Source organism: Malania oleifera, chromosome 4 (genome assembly GCF_029873635.1).
Source record: "Malania oleifera isolate guangnan ecotype guangnan chromosome 4, ASM2987363v1, whole genome shotgun sequence".
In the NCBI taxonomy this organism is placed as follows: Eukaryota; Viridiplantae; Streptophyta; class Magnoliopsida; order Santalales; family Ximeniaceae; genus Malania; species Malania oleifera.
The window spans coordinates 107,856,195-107,876,414 of record NC_080420.1 but is presented as its reverse complement, the minus strand read 5'-3'; the positions used below and the strand labels follow the sequence as shown (position 1 = coordinate 107,876,414).

The 20,220-nt window shown below is 35.7% G+C and overlaps 1 protein-coding gene and 1 pseudogene across 4 annotated transcripts in view; both read right to left on the bottom strand.

The window, feature by feature from the left end:
- The window catches only part of LOC131154320 (phytyl ester synthase 1, chloroplastic), a 98,560-nt gene that overhangs the window by 20,344 nt on the left and 57,996 nt on the right, over positions 1-20,220 (bottom strand). For all 4 annotated transcript variants that reach the window (XM_058107017.1, XM_058107018.1, XM_058107015.1 and 1 more), the window contains 4 exons: positions 12,248-12,356; positions 7,320-7,453; positions 6,057-6,426; positions 4,216-4,329 (listed from right to left, as the gene is read on the bottom strand). In XM_058107017.1, coding sequence (XP_057963000.1) covers positions 4,216-4,329; positions 6,057-6,426; positions 7,320-7,453; positions 12,248-12,356 — 727 coding nt within the window. The remainder of the gene's footprint in view (positions 1-4,215; positions 4,330-6,056; positions 6,427-7,319; positions 7,454-12,247; positions 12,357-20,220) is intronic.
- LOC131154321 (SKP1-like protein 1A) lies at positions 1,204-1,635 on the bottom strand (annotated as a pseudogene).

Sequence of the window (20,220 nt, the reverse complement as noted above, 5' to 3'; positions counted from 1 at the left end):
TGTAGCTGTTAAAATGGCATCGCCCCAAACATATTTTTTCATATTTGTAGTGAACATCAATGCCTAAGCTACTTCAAGAATATGTCTACTTTTACAGTCAACAACCTCATTTTGTTGAGGGGTATCTACACAGGAACTTTGATAAATAATTCCATTTTCTTGAAGATAATTTCCCAAGATAGTATTGAAATATTTTGTACCATTATTAGTACGCAAGATTTGAATGTGAGTTTGGGATTGTGTTTGATACATGGAGTGGAAATTGATAAAAATAGAACGGATTTTAGTTTTATCTTTCAACGGGTAAACCCAACAAATACAAGTGTGATCATCAATAAAAGTAACAAACCATTTCATGTGAGTGCGATTAAGAGAGCGTGAAGGCCCCCATAAATCACTGTGAAACATAGTAAAAGGTCTAGATGATTTGTATGTGGATTTTGGAAAGGAATTACGATGGTGTTTTGCAAGTTCACAAATCTCACACTGAAAATCAAAAGACTTATTTGAACAAATGGAAGGAAATAAACGTCTTAAGTACTAAAAATTTGGATGACCCAACCTAGAATGCCATAACAAAATCTCACTATTCCTAGAAACAGTTGTAGAATCACAAATAGCAGTTTGACATTGTTTACTCAAATTAGCCTCCTCAAAGTAGTAGAGTCCCTCACACTCCTTAGCACTGGCAATCATCTTTTCCGATGATAAATCCTGAAAAACACAATAAGAGGGAAGAAATTTAGCAGAACAATTGGAATCTTTAGTTAACTGGCTAATAGATAGTAATTTGCAGGATAAATTAGGAACATGTAGAACGGACTCTAGCGTGATGGAATCAGAGAGTCAAATATTCCCTTTGCTAGCAACAGACGAGAGTGATCCATCTACAATTTTAACTTTCAAATTTCCAGCGCAGGGTGAATATGATGAGAAAAGATGATAGGCATCAATCATGTGGTCAGAAGCACCATAATCAATAATCCAAGGAATTTTGGATCCAGAGGTTATACTCAAGGCTTGCAAAAAATTACCTCTTTGAGCTAAAGAACCCAAAGAAATATTTGTGGAAGGTGAAAATCTATAATAACTAAAGGAGGTCTGGTCTGCCAACCTAAATAGACCCTGCCTCAGCATTTTCTCATCAATCCCAATCTCTTTGTCGAAACCAAAAACGTCGAAGTCTCGCTCCATTCTTTCCTCTTACTCTTCCTCCTATGTGAAGTCATTCTTTATGTTAAATGTCTTGCGTATCTACTCTAGATTTTTTCCTTTGATCATGTCTGTTATAGTCTGACATGTAAGGTCTAGGAGGGTCTTAATGTTCAGATAGTTTGCAGCCAAGATGAGATCAAATAGGGTTGCCTAGTCAATTTTGACAAACTCAGCGTCCCACGACTTGAGCTCCTTGTTGACGTCGCCTCGTTTCTCGATCTTGGGAGCCTTGACGTGCTTCTTGCAGTACTCGATGACCTTCACCAAGATCCAGCTGGTGACGTTGGGCAAGGGTATTCCATTGTCCGCACAGTCATCCTCAATCATGTGCTTGATCATCTGAGACTCAAGAGCCACGATCTTGTCAACCTCAAAGGTCTCGCCGTCAGAGCTCCTCAGCGTGATCTTCTTTGCCAACATAGTCGATTCCGCCTACGAAACTAAAAAGGAAACCCTAACTCGAGAGTTCTTCCCTCTGATGCAAAGACGGGACGAATCACAGACTGAAACTCTGTTGGAGGACCTCATGAAACTCTCTAGGAAGACCCCGTGAGATTCAAAGGTCATCAAACCTCTACTTCGGCTGGCGGTTTCTGCCATTGATAGCTAGGTTTAATCTCCTAGCTCTGATACCATGAAATCAGAATGAATGATCTCTGTATTTCTTGAATGCATTCTGTACAAATCAATACACAATATTTATGATACAATCAAAAAATCTAAATATGGAAATAATCTCCTAAAAGAATCTCTCAAGAATGTACAATTCTTTACATATATACTTCCCTAAATTACTCCAAGATACTCGGGATTTCTACAAGAACCAAACATATAGATGTGAGGTTCCACAGGATCCAGGAGTTGGTTTCTTCAGGTGAACTTGCGCTTGAGAAAGTTCACACTTCAAAAAACGCAGCAGATATCTTGACAAAGATGGTTACAGAGGATAAGTTCAAGCATTGCTTGGACTTACTAAATGTCTCCAGTTGCTAGATGAGAGGTGGTCCCAACCTATTGTCCCAAGTGGAGCAGCGGGTATATTCGCCAAGGTGGAAATTGTTGTAATATGTGGTTCATAGTGCAAGGCATGTACAAAGAGAAAACATGGAAGAAAATAGGAATGCTGACTTGCAGGAGGAAACCGTCGACGGTTTGGTCCAAGTGTAGAGCAACAATCGACTGTTTTGGTCCCATTACATTGACTACTTGCTCTTGGTATTAAGCTGTCGACCGTATGTCTGAAACCGACGATGGTTTGACTCGGTAACTCAGCATTCGTTTTCAAATTTTGAATTGGGAAGTTGGATAGGTTGGGTTTTGGAGGGAAAGCCTCTGGAAAAGTTATATATACATATTGTATGATGTAACTCCGTGTCTTTGGATGCAAGATAGTAAAATTGGATTTCCGTACCACGTAATTCTTCATGTCATTATTTTATTGCTTTCATTATAATCTGCGTGATTGTGTTTTCTGCATATTTCACTGTTGGTTGCTGCATTGTAAGATTGTTTCCGCTGCGCCTTAATTTTCACAACAATTTTTTTAGCGAGGGAGGCAAGAAGGCTAAACATATCTACAAAAGCTCGTGAGTTTTGATGAACACTCACCCTCTCTAAAAAAGCTTTCTATGCCATTCTAACTTTGGCACTAAGAAACACTAAAACTGACTGAGTCATAACCTCATTTTACACTAAAGCATTGTCACGTTCAACAAATAATACCTACACTTTTATTTACATGATGGTTACCCATTCTATGTACACAAGACAAGCAATCACAGACAAGCATTATGTCCTAAACAAGCACAACTTGTGACACACTGCCAGAGCACAAAACCATCATATGATTATTGTCACTGCTCCAAGAGACTCACTCCTGTCCTCTATAATACCGAAAAACAACTGATAGATTTCCACAAGTGCATAATTGAAAAATGTTGTATCTTTGAACAAAAAAACATGATCATCAACTTAATATTACGCGTGACTACCTACATGGTTGTTTTACTGAAATATGAAAGGAATCTGATGGATCTGAGAAGGGCAGCAACAGCAGAGTGTTTTTCCAGCAACTGTGACTTTTCTAGCAACCCTTGGACTGGTTTCTAGGCTATAGAGGTGTTGTTGATTTGCATAGGCTGATAAGGTCTAGGGTCTGAGGGTTTTGGTTGGATCTTGCTCCGATACCATGTTAAGATATTAGGTAAAACGTAAGACCTAATCACAATGATAGTTCTCTCCCTCTATTTATAATATATGTCAAGTATATTCCAATGACCATAATACCCTTACCAACTCACACTTATTAGCATAACACTTAACACATTGATAATGCTAAATTACCAAAATAACCATCGAGAGGATTGTAGGATTCGTTCTCTTCAGACCAGACATTGTAACTAATAAATTACATATGACAAAATAGCTTCATACGCACACAGCAAAAATGACCTTTCACTCTCTAACAGGGTTCAACTCCACCTCCCACATTTATCCAGCCTTTATTGGGCTATATTAAATTATGCTCCATGCATTCTTTTTTCTACTCTCTTTCTTTAAAAGTTTTACAGTTTTTCCCGGTTTTTCATATAATAAATAAATAAACTTCATTATTTAATATAAAGAATTCATTTCTTTCTTCTTACTTATTAGAAATGTGTTGATCTGCTCAGGAATAATTTATTTATCAGAAATCTTGCAACTCTTTATTCAGCACCATGATTGAAAATTAAACTGGCCCTAGCTGACCTGCACATGAATAATTTTAAAAGGATTGATAAAAACTTTGCATTTGATTAAACTATTGACCAGCACAGAAAAAACCAATTATTCTACTGCAAAGTTCTACTTTGTGCTAGATTGTCAATGTTTTAGAAGGAATTGATCAATGTTTTAAGCAAATGAAAATGATGAACAAAACAATATTCAACAATCACAGAGATTTTCAAAAACCGAAAAAAATAAAAATAAAATAAGTATCATGAGAATGAAGGCACCTACTTCTGCTATGTCGTCTTCTCCAACAGTCCCAAACGGTACAATGGTGGCACCAAATCTTGCAGCCATTCTAACAAATTCAGGCTGGTTGGGCCACAATAACTTGTACTTTTCGCCCTGGAAAACATAGAAGCACTATAATAATGGAGAACAAGATTTTGACAGAGACAACAGTATGCTTGAAACCAGCATATGCTGCCCAAATAAAATATAGCTTTAATGACCAGCTGCACAATGGCCTTTTGTTGCTTCTCAAACATCTCATTTATTGGGGTAAATATACAGGCATGATTAAAATTCTATCGTTTTATAAGCAATAGTACTGTTGTCAGTGCATGTAGATGAAGGATTTATCTGTAAAACATTCACATCCCAGAATTTGTATGAAAATTTTCATAGCAACGTCTGACAGCCAAACCAAGGATAAGCAGTAATGACCCTCTATCTACAGAAATGCTGTGACAATATTGACCACACAAAATCAATTTCATGCACCAACTTTAGTACCTTTTTTTCTCTCCATTAGCTCAACAAAATTAGCTGTCATTGACTCAACAGACCCAGCCTACTCATTAAAAAAACAACCATACGTTATTGAGAATACTATTCAAAAATGAAAATTAGGTAGAAATGACATTTGACAAGCAATTGCCACATGATGTTTTTTAACTGCAATAAACAAAGAAAATGCTTGAGCTAAAATCAATTTACACAAAAGCTTAATCTGGTATGTTGTGGGCCAACAATGTATAACAAGTTTTAACTTTCCCCAGCACATGCAGGCAATGAATAAGATAACTCTTAAGCACTATGCAATAGATGTGGACAACAAGACTAGAACCCAGGACCTCCTGAAAATTATAGCTCTCATAACATGTCAAGCAACCACTTTACCTAAATCTTAAGCTGTTAGGTTGTGGGCCAACAATGCATAACAAGCTTTAACAGAAATATCATATACTATTTTAATATCATGTTACTAACCAACGGACAATTTACACTTATGACTACCCATTATAACCACCATTTTCAATAACATTGAATACAATAAAACATCACTCAGAGTAGCTTCACACAAACGTGAGATAACAGAGGGCTCTGATAAAACAAACTATCTTTTTCAAAAAATCAACTCAACTCAACTAGGTCTTAATCCCAAGATTCCCAGCAAACAGGAGATCAGTTACACAGCTCTCATAAAAATATTCTTAGAACATATTTGTTTATGAATAACAGATTACTTTAAACATTGAAGATTCATAAAAATGCAAATGCAGACATCACTCCTTAAACTTGTATCTTCAATTTTGAAAAATTGCTTTAAATCATACAGCTAGTCTGAAATGTGTTGATATTTATTCCCCATTTTCCACAAAATTCCTATCTTAAATATCAAAGTTGTATCTTTACTCTGAAAATCCAACTGCGCTAAGATTCTTCTTATAAATTGACCAAAATATAAACAGATGAACACCAGCAAGGGAAAACACAAATGAATACACATCCACTCAGTCATGGATGCAAATATATGGGTATAAAGAGCTGCACATCATGTCAGTGTGGGCGATAATCATTATCATCACTAGAGGCAACTCTATTTACTATCAAAGTTTCCAAATTTTCATTACTCACGCTCTATTAAATGGTTCATATGGAATTAATTTACTTGTGACACCAAAATTTGAGAAGGGAAAAAATTCAGTATAAGGGTAAACAGAATTTTGTACAAAATAAATAAATCATGATGCAGATTTTTGAAAGCTGAGCTGCAGAGATCACATAAATGGTTCTTTCTGCAGCCAAAGAAGAGAATTTCAATTGAAATAGAAGAAATCTTGGCAAACCTTGCGATGAAGAGCCTCACGTGCACCTCCTGGATAAAGGAGTATATGTGATTTTGTTGAAAACAATTTGAAAAGGTTTCTTGGTGTGACAGGAAGGCCACCAAACAGTTTCACCAAATCAAAAGGTCCAAATTCATTTGATGGACCTTCATGCTTCTTTGAAAACATCTCTGGGTGCGCTACACCGCGAATCATAATATTCTTCTCTTTCAAGAATGCTTCAACAAGTGGACCTAGTTCACATCCCAACAACATGTGGTAACCAACTAATAAGACGGGACCTTCATTTGGGATTCCGGCAAGACCTTTAACTATCTTCCCATCTGGTAGTGTTGAGAACAGTATGGGACTAGTAGCAACACGAAATAACCTGCAATTCATTGATAAATTATAGTTTCAGATTCAACCTCATTCGACAAATATGCAGTGGGGAGCAACTCAGGCTGCCTTTTTTAGCTATGGCAAACCCAAGCCCAAACTAAGTTGGACAATTGACTTGAGGCCAAATTAGCTCAAGCTTTAAAACAAAGGATCTTATTCATTGACCCTGTATTGATCAATTTCATGTTAGTCGGCAATCAGCACAAAATAACATGACCATCTGAACAATGCAGCACATATAATATAACTACTTAAAACGTGTGCCCCAAACATCTCCAACCCTATTTACTATTCAATCTTGCCCCTTATGTTCTAATCAACCCTTCACTGCCCCTTGTCCCAAGTCCTAACATTCACTTGTACCACAAAATGGGGTTACACATGTTTGTCTTCTTGGTTTATTGTCTTCCTCTGGTTGAAGAGAAATAAAATGTTACAAAAACAAAAGTTAGTGCTCATAAGTTCTCATTTTGCAGTTACTTGTCCATTTATTTATGATCTTTTTCGTTATTTACCCCCTCATTTTTCCGTTTATTGTCAAAACTTAAAATTCTTGTTGAGCATATATGCTGAACAGAACAACTTCAATCAATAATTGAACACTCTTATCCCTTTGATAATTGTAATCTATTAAGTGTAAAAATCTAAAAGCCTGTAAGAAATCCCCTATAGTCTGAAATCATAGGTAAACTTAAGATGCATTTGTGTGGCGAAGTTCTGGTTGGAACATGTTACTCTTTGCATCAAATGACCTCTGTCCTATGTACAGTTAATGAGTTTCAACAGCTCAGCCATGGAACAGGTTGAGATTGATCAAGTTGCAACCCCAAATATGCTCAATTAAAAATTACAACAAATTATAAACAATGTCTACTGAATTACCCAAATCTCTGGTTCAATTCCTGTTTGAATTCAGACATACTTGGAGGCAGAAAATCCGTGATGAAATCATGCTTCCTTGAACAACGGTATTTGGAAGTACATTTAATGATGGTCAGCAGACTATAGCCATCTTCCTGTGACACGGCAATGAATAACGAAATCAGTGAAGTTTCACAGCAATTCTAATGATGAAATTGCACAAAGAAATGCAAGTTCATCAATTAAAAAAAACATTTATAGTGCTATGGGCATCCTCCAAATTTTTCATCTACTAAAATTTTGCAGCTAGAATAATGTGTAGGACAAATAGTGAGCAGAATTTTAAGAAGAAAGATCAATGAGCACCAGAGCATTATACTCTTCAATTCTATTTGAGCAAATTATAGTATTACATACTTCTTGATTACCTACTCCTTCCATATCTCTTTCTTTTGTTTTATACATCCGTAAATCTCCTTTCAATCTCATGTTAGTTAGTAAGCTTACAAAGTCACTAAATTGTTCTGTCACTTGCTTTCCCATCTCTGCGGTCATTCAAGATCTGAAGACAAGGAAGATGTGAGGTTCGTGGGCTTTACTACTCTGAGTCTTGTTCTCCTCCCATTGCCTGCAAAGCCACAGCTACACCACTTCAAATCCATTGTCACCTTGGTCATCCGTCCTTGGACAAATTGAAACAACTAGTACCTATATTGAGTGTTGTGTCTAATCTTGAGTGTGAATCTTGTTAGTTGAGAAAACATCATCGTGTTCCCTTTGCTTCCAAGTCAGCAAACAGGATGGTTAGTCCTTTCATGCTAGTCCATTCAAATATTTGGTGTCCTACTCGTGTCAAATCGAAGTTGGGGTTTCAAGATGACTTAGTTATTTTTAATGAAAGATTGTTCTAATTTTTTTAGTATCTTTTGTGCCTTCTATTCTCAAATAAAGACTCAATTTGATATGCCAGTCAGAATACTTCATAGTTATAATGCTAAGGAGTACTTCAGTACCAATTCACTACATATATGACTAATTCTGACATGATCCATTAGTCTTTTTGTGCCCACACTGCACAATAAAATAGAGTTGCAGAGTAGAAAAGCAGACATATTGTTGAAGTCACTCATACCCTATTGTATCAAATGAATGTCTCCAAAGTTTTTGGAGTGATGTTGTGCTCACAGCTTGCTCCCTCATCAATAAAATGTCATCATCTATCCTTGGTGGTAAAATCCCATATTTACTTATCTTCCCTAAGGCTCCTTTGTTCTCCCTTCCTCCTCGTATATTCAGTTGTGTCCTTTGTCCATTAGTTAACCCCAGGAATGGATAAGTTGGATCCTTGTGCTATCAAATCTATTTTTTTGGGGCTATTCCTATACTCAAAAGGGATATTAGTGTTATAGCCCTATTGATGTCACCTTTTTTGAGTCTAAACCATACTACTTTGAGTCCTTGAGTTTTGTTGACCTTGATGAGTCCCTTCCTTTTCCTTGCCTTCCAGATCCCAACCTATTCTTTGTGCCCAATCCTCCTACATCTTCATCCAGTTTGAGTCCTTCTCGTCGTTTATATCATCCCAATTTGCAAGAATACACATGGCAACTCAAGGGAGGAGACCCTCTTCCAACTTCTACTGCTGCAACTCTAGTTCCCTCGTCAGATGATCTTATTTCCCATGATGTTGATCCTCCTATAGCCATTCAAAAAGGTAAATGCACTTGTACCGAACATCCAATCTCTAATTTTGTTTTTTATAATTTCTTGTCACCCTCATATTACTTTTTCATTAATACTCTATCTTCTATTACTCTTTCAAAATCTATTTCTAAATCCCTATCCCATTCTGGGTGGAGCATTGTAATGGTTGAAGAGATGTTTGTGCTACATGATGATGAAATAGGGATTTGGTACCACTTCCTCCTGGTAAATCTATGGTTGGTTGTCATTGGTTGTACAATGTGAAAGTCAAACCTAATAGTTTAGTGGCTCATTTGAAGGCTTGCCTTTTTGCTAAAGGATATACTCAAGTGTACGGTTTGGATTATTCTAACACATTTTCTCCAGCCGCTAAAATTGCCTCAGTACGCTTGTTCATCTCTTTAGCCACTACTTGTCACTAGCCTTACATCAGTTATATGTGAAGAATTGTTTTCCTGAATGATGATCTTCATGAGGAGGTCTATATGGAGCTAGCACCTGGGTTTATTGCTCAAGGGGAGTCAAGCTCAATGTGTCAACTTAAGAAATCATTATATGGACTAGAACAATCTCCTAGAGCATGATTTTGGCCAATTTAGTGCTATAGTACTTGAGTTTGGCCTCCGACAATATTCAGCAGATCACTATGTAATGTAGGATGGAAAGCGGCTATTTGGATAGATCATTTCAACCCAATTAGGAGGCCTATGTCAATGAATAGGGTGAATGATTTATTGGGTCCATAACCCAAATAAGCTTAGTTAGTTGTTTATGTATGTGTGTGTGGGTTGCTTGTACTAGGACTTTTACGTTGAGGGCTTTTTTGTAGCAATTGTGTATTCTAGGGGTATGTTTGTAATGCAATATAGTTTTTTAGAGGTATATGTGTAATTTCATGTGTTTAGAGGCTTTCTTATAAAGTGTGTGAAAGCCATGATGTACATAGTTATTCATGAACGTGAATTGGAATTGAAGTTGAGTTCCCCCCTGTTATCCCCTCTCTTCTCCCTTCCCTTTCCTTCTCCCTCGTATCTCCTCTCTCCCCCCTTCTCTTTCCTTCTTGTTTTCTAATTCTCCCATGGCTTCAAAACCTTGATGTTGTCCCCTGCATTTCTTTGTATTTCATCATCATATTTGTATTTTATCATCATACTATATCTAGCAGGATTTTGCTTCCTGTGTATGTGGATGACATTGTGACCACTAGTGATGATGATCAAGGCATCCAGGACGGCAGGACCTTAAGCTTTTCTGCTTCTTCTGCAAAGTAAGTTTTAGACCATGGACTTAGGACCATTGAAGTGCTTCTTGGGTATATAAGTATTGAGATCTCATATGGGAACTGTCTAGTCATAGAGGAAGTCTGTTCTTCATCTTTTAGATGAGACGAGGCCTTTAGGATCCAAACTTGTTAATACACCCATGGATTCCAATGGTAAGTTAGTGCCAGATATGAGTGATTTTTTGCCTAACCAAGGATGATACTAAAGACTCGTTAGAACTGGAAGTTGAATTATCACACAGTCACTCGACTAGATATATCCTTCGCAACAAGTGTTGTGAGTCAGTTTCTCAATTCCCTGAGAACAAGTCACGAAGATGCAGTAATTCGCAATTTTAGATATCTCAAAGGTACACAAGGGAGAAATCTCTTATATGAGGATAGGAGTCACACTCATATTCAAATATATACAGATGCAGCTTGGGCTAGGCCACATTCCAACCAAAATCCAAAACTGAGTATTGTATTTTTGTCGATGGTAATCAAGGTCTTAAATTTCGATTTCAACTCAAATTTCGAAGCTCCCAAAGTGCAAAAAGTTCGATGGTAATTTCGATTTCAATTTCAATTTCGATTTGAAAAGATAATGGAAATCATCAGTAAAACATGGAATTTTTTATGAAACTTTAGAAATGATTAATAGGAATAATAATGTAAGTTTTAGGACTACTATATTACAAGTAAATACATCTATGTTGCGTATAAGGTGGAGAAGTTGTAATATAATATGTGCGTCAAACATATTTGTAAGATAATGTACATTAAACATACTCAATGAATCAGTTAATACAAATGAAAGACATTAATCATTTATTTATTATACAAATAATGATAATTTAGAAATGAATGGTCAAATACAATGTTGTTGTAAGTTTATTTTTCATATAATTTCAAAAGAACTTGTAATAATCAATTGTTTCTATAAAAATAAATAAAATAAATTAAAAGAGAAATTTCATTTCACTTATAAATCTCTCATTTGAATTTCGAGGAAATTTCATTGTATAGTTCAAATTTTGACAAGTTTCGCTAAAATTTCGAAATTTCAATAAATTTTGAATGATTTGTTGAGATTTCAACGGAAATTATGCAAGACGGAAATCAACTGCCATTTTGATTTCGAGGGTGACAAAAATCAAAAGTTTTGATGGAAATTTCGATAATTTCGTGGAAATTTAAGACCATGATGGTAATTTGGTGTCTTGCAAAAGTAAAAAACAAATTATGGTGATCAAGTCAAGTGTTGAGTCAGATTATAAGGCTATGACACACTACATGTGAGCTAGTTTGGTTGAAGAACATGTTTAAAGAACTAGGTTTTCCACATTATCAACTTATGGAGTTGACGTGTGATAATCGAGCTGTTATTCATATTGCCTCCAACCCAATCTTCCATAAGTGAGAAAAAAACATTGGAGTTGATTGCCACTTTATTTGGGAGAAATTTGTACAGAAGCTCATTATAACCACTCATGTGAAATCTGACTTTCATCTTGCTGATTTGTTCACTAAAGCTTTGGGAGGTGCTTGTGCGAAATTCATTTGTAACAAGCTAGAAGCATATGATATATATGTTCCAGCTTGAGGGGGAGTGTTAATAATGATTTAGTCATTTAGCATTATTATTATGTGAAATTCATTTGTAACAAGCTAGGAGCATATGATATATATGTTCCAGCTTGAGGGGGAGTGTTAATAATGATTTAGTCATTTAGCATTATTATTAAGTGCTAATGTTAGTAAGTATGAGTTAATAAGGGTATTATGGTCATTGATATTTTACTTGACATATATTATAAATAGAGGGAGAGACCTATTATTGAAGTAAAGTCTTCCATTTTACCCAATTATTCAACAACTCCATTACTCTGATTTTTCACTTATATAATAAGAGCTTTAAAACCAATGTGAAGCAGGATTAGATGACTTAAAAATTAAAATAAAAAACAATTCCCTCGCCTACCAATAGAAGGGTATGCCCATTGTCCTTAAAGAGACGAACTATGCAATTCTGTAATGAACGTGAAAGGCGTTCAGCTTCATCTTTGCTAGGTAGCATGTTATCACTGCCACTGAAATGCAGAACAAAACATAAGCAGCTCAGACCTAAACTTTCATCAAGATATATCAATTTAAAATCAACTTACATCCATCATCCCATTTATCATTTGAAAAATGGAGTAGCCAGAAGAAATTGTGAAATAAAGACTTTTGCAAATTTCCAGTCAAGATTGTTCAACATTAATTTTTATTTCAAATAAAGAGTGAGTAATATCACTTAAAAACAGATGAAATAAATATACTTGGTTCATGCAAGGAGTAAGAATCAAAATTAAATGACATAGTAATCCTACTTTTTGGTTTTAACATAAGCTTGGGTTGTTACAAGCATGCATGAAAGTGCCTAGATTCAATAATATGGAAAATTTACTGCACGATGTTAATGAGTAGTAAAGATAATGATGCTGAGTTGCTTAGCTAGAATGCCTGCTCGCATGCATGGATAAGTATGCAAATGACTATGTATCTAGTCTAGAAGTTTTGGTGAAGACGGAATAATGGAGGCAATGATGAAGATAACATTTGTTAGTCCTGTGCAATGATACTAATCTGCAATCTGAACCATCTTAAAAGCTAATTGCAGAGAATATTACTATTTTTGTCAAAATCATTTAACATTTTTAACTCCAAAATCATAATGTGTGCTTGAGATGGTTTTAGATTATTAACAGACACTATTACATCTCAATATCCATAAAACAGCCAGGCTTTGTCCTAGATGCAGCAATAAAATAGAATATGTAAAAAAAATAATTAAAAATATAAATCCTAGAAAAAATAGAAAAAAAATAACTTAGATAAAACAAACACACCTAGGATTATAATTGCCTTACCTACACGTATTACAACACTAATATATAACATGATCACATGCATAGGTACCAAAGTTCAACATGAAAATAAAGAGGAAAAAAAAAAAAAAAAACTGTATTGTTTACAAGCAAAATGAATTTAAATAGAAGTGACAGAAGCTAATTTTCAAGGGCAAATGCAAATAAAAATTGAATTTCAATTTTTTTTAAAGAATCTGCAATGCTTGTACTATATTGGCAATATGAGCTGAAGCACACACCAGAAGTAGACTGAAATCAGTGAAAAGAATCAAAAATAAATGGGCAAATTTATCAACCAAAAGATTTGATTTTAAAAGCTTAAGGTTTTAGGTCACGCGACAACAATGCATATCAGGCTTTAACAGTCTCCATACTGATTTTTTGTCCTTGTTTGTTACAAAAGCAATGCTAAGGAGTCCTAACCCCTTGACATTGTCTTAAGCTGTTCAAGACCACTTTACCTTATCTGTCACGCCACCCTCCCTTCCTCCCTTTAGATTCCCAGTAGTTCAAGTATCCTATTAGACAACCTTTTTACCTAAAAGCTTAAACTGTTAGGTTGTGGGTCAACAATGTATATCAAGCTTTAATAGTCCCCTACAAATGCGATTCAATAGCACATCGAGAGATAAACACATGATAAATATTGTTTAAACACCACACAATAAATGTGGGCAAGAAGACAAGAACCCAAGATCTCCTGGTAACCAGCTCAAATACCATGTTAGAATACCACTTTACCTAAAAACTTAAGCTGTTACGCTGTGGGTTAAAAATGCATATCAAGCTTTAACATATCATTCAGCCATTAGACACCTTCATCTTAGACAATCCCTACTTGAGCTTCTTGAAAATTGCTTGCTTTCTATCTGGGCCCTCTCCAAAACCCCTATTACTTTAGCACAACAAAAACTATCCTCCCCACTCAAGAACCACCTCCAAATTTTGGCAACTACACTAAGGACTAGGGAGGGATTGAGTGTGCAAAGTTACGGCTAAGAGATAGATAGGCACTCCACTAGAAGCGTCCAATACTCAATTCACTCATGATACTGAATCTAGGACTCTAGCGATCATCCTATCAAGCACAAAGAATCTCCATACATTGCTTAGATAATGCAGATGTTTCAATCTTCCGAGAAGGTGTTTGTTATTATTCAAGAAATCATTAAAATACTTAATCAAGAGTAGCAACCATCAGATGATTCCTGCATCCACTTTGATTTTCACAACCTCAAGGGACTACCTTGAACCTCGCTTCCAATATTACCTCTGAGTGGGAGCAATGACTTTACCATTCTGGTCCTTGCTATACCACCCGCATCCACCACACCTCTTCCTCAAATTGAGCATAAAGGGATCTACTTGGCATGTTTTTGAAAACCTCAGTCATGTTCCTTAAACCTCATCATGCCCAATTTGCCCCCACATCACTACGGAGAATTTTGCAAAATTTTCAAGAGTAATCAAGAGAAACTCGCTATCTCTAAGCCTTATCCCAAGGACTATGTTAGTCCAAATTTAAGCTTTTAAATGGCCTGGTAATGCCAAGGAGCATCTAACGTCCAAAATCTATAGATTAGATGATGATCACAAGCTAAAGGAATTTCCTAAATCTTTGACTAAGAAGGCATATACATGGTATATTAATCTTTAACCCAGGTAGATGGAAAACTAGAATCAAATGTGAGATCTTTTTTGCAAGAAGTTCTTTACTTAGGAGAAGGTGATTTTGGCGAATCTTGGGTAGGGGCATCAGAAGTCCAATGAGGATATTATGAACTATTTAGAACCCTTCTCATAGTGGGTAGACATCTAAGATAACATTGAAAAAGTGGGAACTTGTGAAAGATTGCATCCAAGGGATGTTTATTCAATATCGAGTGCACTTGGAGAACTTGGCGTTGCCATCCTTTCCTACCCTAGCAGAAGCTGCTCAGAATACAAATAATTCCACTTAAAGGCAAAGGAATGACAATGCCCATTTTGGGAATAGAGGTCCAAATGAATGTCATCCAAAGTAGGGAGGATGAATTTAATGAGAAACCTTGCAATTATAAACATACAGGGAGACCTAATAGCCCACCCACTTTCCCTTGTGACATGAATAATATATATGCTCCCCATAATGAATGGGTTAAGGATGGAGCAATACAACTTCCTAATATCCAACGCCAGCCTACCAATAGAGATAAGGTTCATCCAAAGTATTGTCAATTCTATAGATTTGTTGGTCATCCTAAAACGGATTTTGGGACATTAAAGAGGATTTTTCAAAGGAAAATTGCATATGGAAAGCTCTTGGTTGAGGGGAATGATGTTCAGAATAATCCTTGACCTCGCCAAGATAATCGAGGTGCTGATGCTAATGCATTGGCTAGATTCCTATTGAAGTTTCAAAAGCAATCCTACTCCTGCACAAGGAATGTCCAACCCACAAACAAAAGCAACGAAGGAAGATCTAACAGTATGCACTTTGACGAAGACTGCCAGTTTCAAATTTCTCTTTGACCACTTAGGATTTTCAAAAGCCTCAATGAGAACTTCAGTAATGGCTCTTATTGAGATATCTAGTTCACACTTCACATTGTGGAGAGTGCACTATGGTAACTCATCTAGTGGGAAAATGGTGAAGTCTTATGAGAATTCATTGCGTCGAAGCAAATATGAGCACTAAATCTACCAACCATAATTGACCCTTCCATGTGGAGAGCAAGATGAATGATTTCCCTATTCAACATACTTCCATTGACAATGAGTCATCTCTGCACACCATGCCTCTTTCCAATTTTTTAGGCTGCAAATATTTGAGAACGCTATTTGGTGAAACAGCCCATAGCAAATTCAAGAGGTCAAAAACCATTGGAAATGTGAATGTTGATATTCAAATTGGGCCAAATAGGTTCTACCATATTTCATGTAATTGATGCTTCTCTTGTCTACCACTTACACATTGGTAGGAAGTGGTTACATGATCTTAACTTAGTTCCTTCCATCCTCCACCAATGCATCAAGGGGAGGTGGAACAGGAAGGATGTAGGAACAAAGCTCCTTTTGAGCATCAATGATCTTACGTGGCCAAGTTAGCCTTCTTTGACGAGTTTGCAAAAGATGATGAGACAACTATTGCTCGTCTATATATTTATTTTGGAATGATTTTAGTTAAAATATTTTATAGAAAAATTTATTTTTAAGTTTTGATAAATATTTTGGATTAATTGGTGGTATGATAGTGTATTAAGATAATGAATGCTTTTGAATGTTTAAATCTTAAGTATGAACCACTGCCCCCATTGCTCAAGTGTCCTGAAACTGCCACTGATTCAATATGTGTGCTAGATTACCATTATACCTAAAAGCTTAAGCTATTAGGTTGTAGATTAACAATGTATATCAAGCATTAACACTCCCCCTCACATGCAGCCCGACAGCACACGGAGAGATGCACGCATGAAAGATAACACCCATACAGGGACTACAATAACTTGTTAAACACCACATAATGAACAAGGGCAACAAGAACCCAGGACCTCCTTGTAATCAGCTTTGAGTACCATGTTAGATTACCACTTTACCTAAAAGCTTAAGTTGTTAAATTGTGGTCCAACAACATATATCAAGCCTCAACAATGTGCATCTAAGAAAAAGTGCTTCAAGATAGAGAAAAGAAAAATTTGTGAGGAGCTCCACAGTTTTCAATGAGGTAAATTGACGGTTGGTTATTGCGCTCAAAAGTATAAAAAATTAACCATCGCATGTGGAGCAATTGATGGTGGTAGAACGACCATAGCTCAATTTGGGAATGGACTCAAATGTGAAATTCAGAAGGAGACGTTTTGCGTGCAACTTTGGAAGATGCAACCAAGGTCTTAAATTTCGATTTCAACTCAAATTTCGAAGCTCCAAAAGTACGGAAATTTCGACGAAAATTTCAATTTTGATGTCAATTTCAATTTCGATTTCGATTTGAAAAAATAACGGAAACTAGCAGTAAATTATGGAATTCTTTGTGAAACTTTAAAAATGGTTAAAAAACATAATAATATAAGTTTTAGGACTAATATATTACAAATTAAATACATCTATGTTTTGTATGAGGTGGAAAAATTGTAAAATAATATGTGTATCAAACATATTCATAAGATAATGTACATTAAACATATTCAGTTAATACAAATGAAATTCATAAATCATTTAAATATTATTTATTATACAAATAATGATAATTTAGACATGAATGGTTAAATAACTATAAATTAATTTTTTCATATAATTTCAAAAGCACTTGTAATAATCTTTTGTTTCAATAAAATAAATAAAATACATTAAGATAAAAATTTCACTTCACTCCAAAATTTCTCATTTGAATTCTAACAAAATTTCATTGTATGGTTAAAATTTCAACAAGTTTCGCTAAAATTCCGAGATTTCAATAAAATTCGGATGATTCATTGACATTTCGAAGAAAATTATGCAAGACGGAAATCGACTGCCAATTTGATTTCGAGGGTGACGGAAATCGGAAATTTCAACAGAAATTTTGACAATTTTGTAGAAATTTAAGACCATGGATGCAACTGAAGTGCCAGCCACAGAGAAGAAACTGCTAAGGTTTGTGAGATCTGAGAACTAAATCCAGAAAACTACTTCTTGTAGGTCCCTAATCAGCCATCAAAGTTTCCAAGACAAGCTAAGGAGGCAAACCATCAAACAGAAAATCTTAAAGAACAAGAAGTCAAGCAGGGAATCCTATACAGCAAATGGAACAGTTTAAAAAACAAGTAGGAAAGTGTAAAAAGCAAGCAAAACTATTATAATACATTCAAAAATCTGAACAGCCAGCTGCAAAGCAAGTTCAGCAACAAGAACAACCGGAACAACAAACTGGAAGTTCAGATCACCAGGCTACTGGTCAGAGAAAACCTCACCAGCAACTTGAAAAAGTCAACTCTGCTCAGCCTAAAGTAATGGCTCAATAAGTTGCAGAGAGTGCAACATTCAAGCGGTGTTACATGCTACATTGGGGTTGATTGGAATTGACATACAAGATACAAGACAGCAAGTTGGAACTCCATGATTCTATCAGGCTAAATTTAGGCATTCAGCACACATTATCAAACACAAGATTAAGAAGCCACTGGATGCATTCAGTTTCCAGCTTCCTTTTTTTTTTTTTTGGAGAGTGAAAATTAAGAGGCACTAAGGGGGTGTCAAATTGACTACAAGAGCAACAACATTTACAATCCAAAAAATAAAAGTCTAATGTTGTTTTTTGTCCCACATTGGTAGAATAGTTCCACATTAGTATAAAAAGTTGTTTTAAATTTTTTGAATTATTTGTCCCACATTGGAGAGAAGTGTTTTTTGAACTTGAGGTTGAAGCTATATAAAGAGCTCAACTCTCCATTTGTAAAACACACCTCAAAGTTGTACTTTGTCAAGAAGTAGTGGATTGATTGTCAATGCCCGAACACGTAGGTAATTCTATACCAAACATCATTAATTTCTTGTCTTGTTCTTTTTACTGTTTTATTATTAGCTTCTGCATTGCTTTAGTTTCTTATATATTCAATAGCAATAGCTGTAGTATTGGTGTTTGGCACAAGTGGGGTGCCTGACACAACAATTGGTATTTGAGCTAGGTTGAATAGTGTCGATACGGAGGTGTTCCTCTGTTAGGATCCTTGATTCCACGTTTGATGCCTAAGAAAGATCTTGCCTAAGCAAGTGCTCAGAGATCATTGCGGCTCAATTGCTCCCTTGAGGTCGGCCTGGTCAAAGTGAAATTTCATAGCATAAAACAGAGTAGAAACGGTTGGTATGTACTATTCATCCTAGGCCTTTTGCTTTGTTAGTTCCTATTGAATATATAGAAGATGGCAAAAACTAGTGCAGTAGTAGAAGAAACTCTGTCCACACGAACTCCAACCCCTTCGGCTTTGACATCATCACCGAAAACGATAGCTAATGCTCGGTTTAAGGTGGAGAAATTTGAAGCTACCAATGATTTTGCCATGTGGCAATGTGAGGTGATGGACATCTTTTATCAACAAAAATTAGATATTGCTTTGGATGATAAAGCAAAAGATATGGGTGACAGAGATTGGGAAAAGATCAATCATCAGGCATGCGGTACGATTCGTCTGTGTCTCGCTAAAAATCAGAAATATTGTTGTATGACAGAGACATGCAAAGAAATTGTGGAAGACATTAGAAGATACATTTATAACCAAGAGTCTGGAAAAACGACTCTATTTGAAAAAAAAATTGTTTCGCTTCCAGTATCAACCACGTATTTCAATTAATGACCATATAAATGCTTTCAATAAAATTTTGGCCAATTTGTTAAATTTGGATGAAAAGGTGAAACATGAGGATAAAGTCATATTGCTACTGAATTCTGTCCCTAAAGATTATCAACTCTGACCATGACTTTATTGTATGGGAAAGATAAAGTTACTTATGATGTTGTTTGTACTGCATTGATTAGTAATTTAGTACTGAATGCAAAAAGAAGGATCAGAGGGTCCATAAGGAAACAGCAGAAGCACTAACAATAAGGGGACATTCTCAAAGTCGTATACCTGGAAGGAGGAGTAAATCTCAGGGAAGGAATAAATCTTGTGGGAGACCTACTAAAGATGAATGCGCCTTCTGTCGTGAGAGAGGGCATTGGAAGAAAGATTGCCCTGAATTACAGCAGAAAAATAAGGGCAAAGCACATTCTAATGCCAATATAGCCAATAATAATGGAAGTGAGTCAGAATTTTCTCTTGTTGGAACATCTTCGTCACATTACTTTGGTGAGTGGACTTTGGATTCTGGTTGTTCCTATCAAGGTATTAAATTTCGATTTCGACTCAAATTTCGAAGCTCCAAACGAACAAAAATTTCGAGGGAAATTTCTATTTCGATTTGAAAAAATAATGGAAACTAGTAGTAAAGCATGGAATTCTTTGTGAAACTTTAGAAATGGTTAACAAATATAATAATATAAGTTTTAAGACTAATATATTACAAATTAAATACATCTATATTTTGT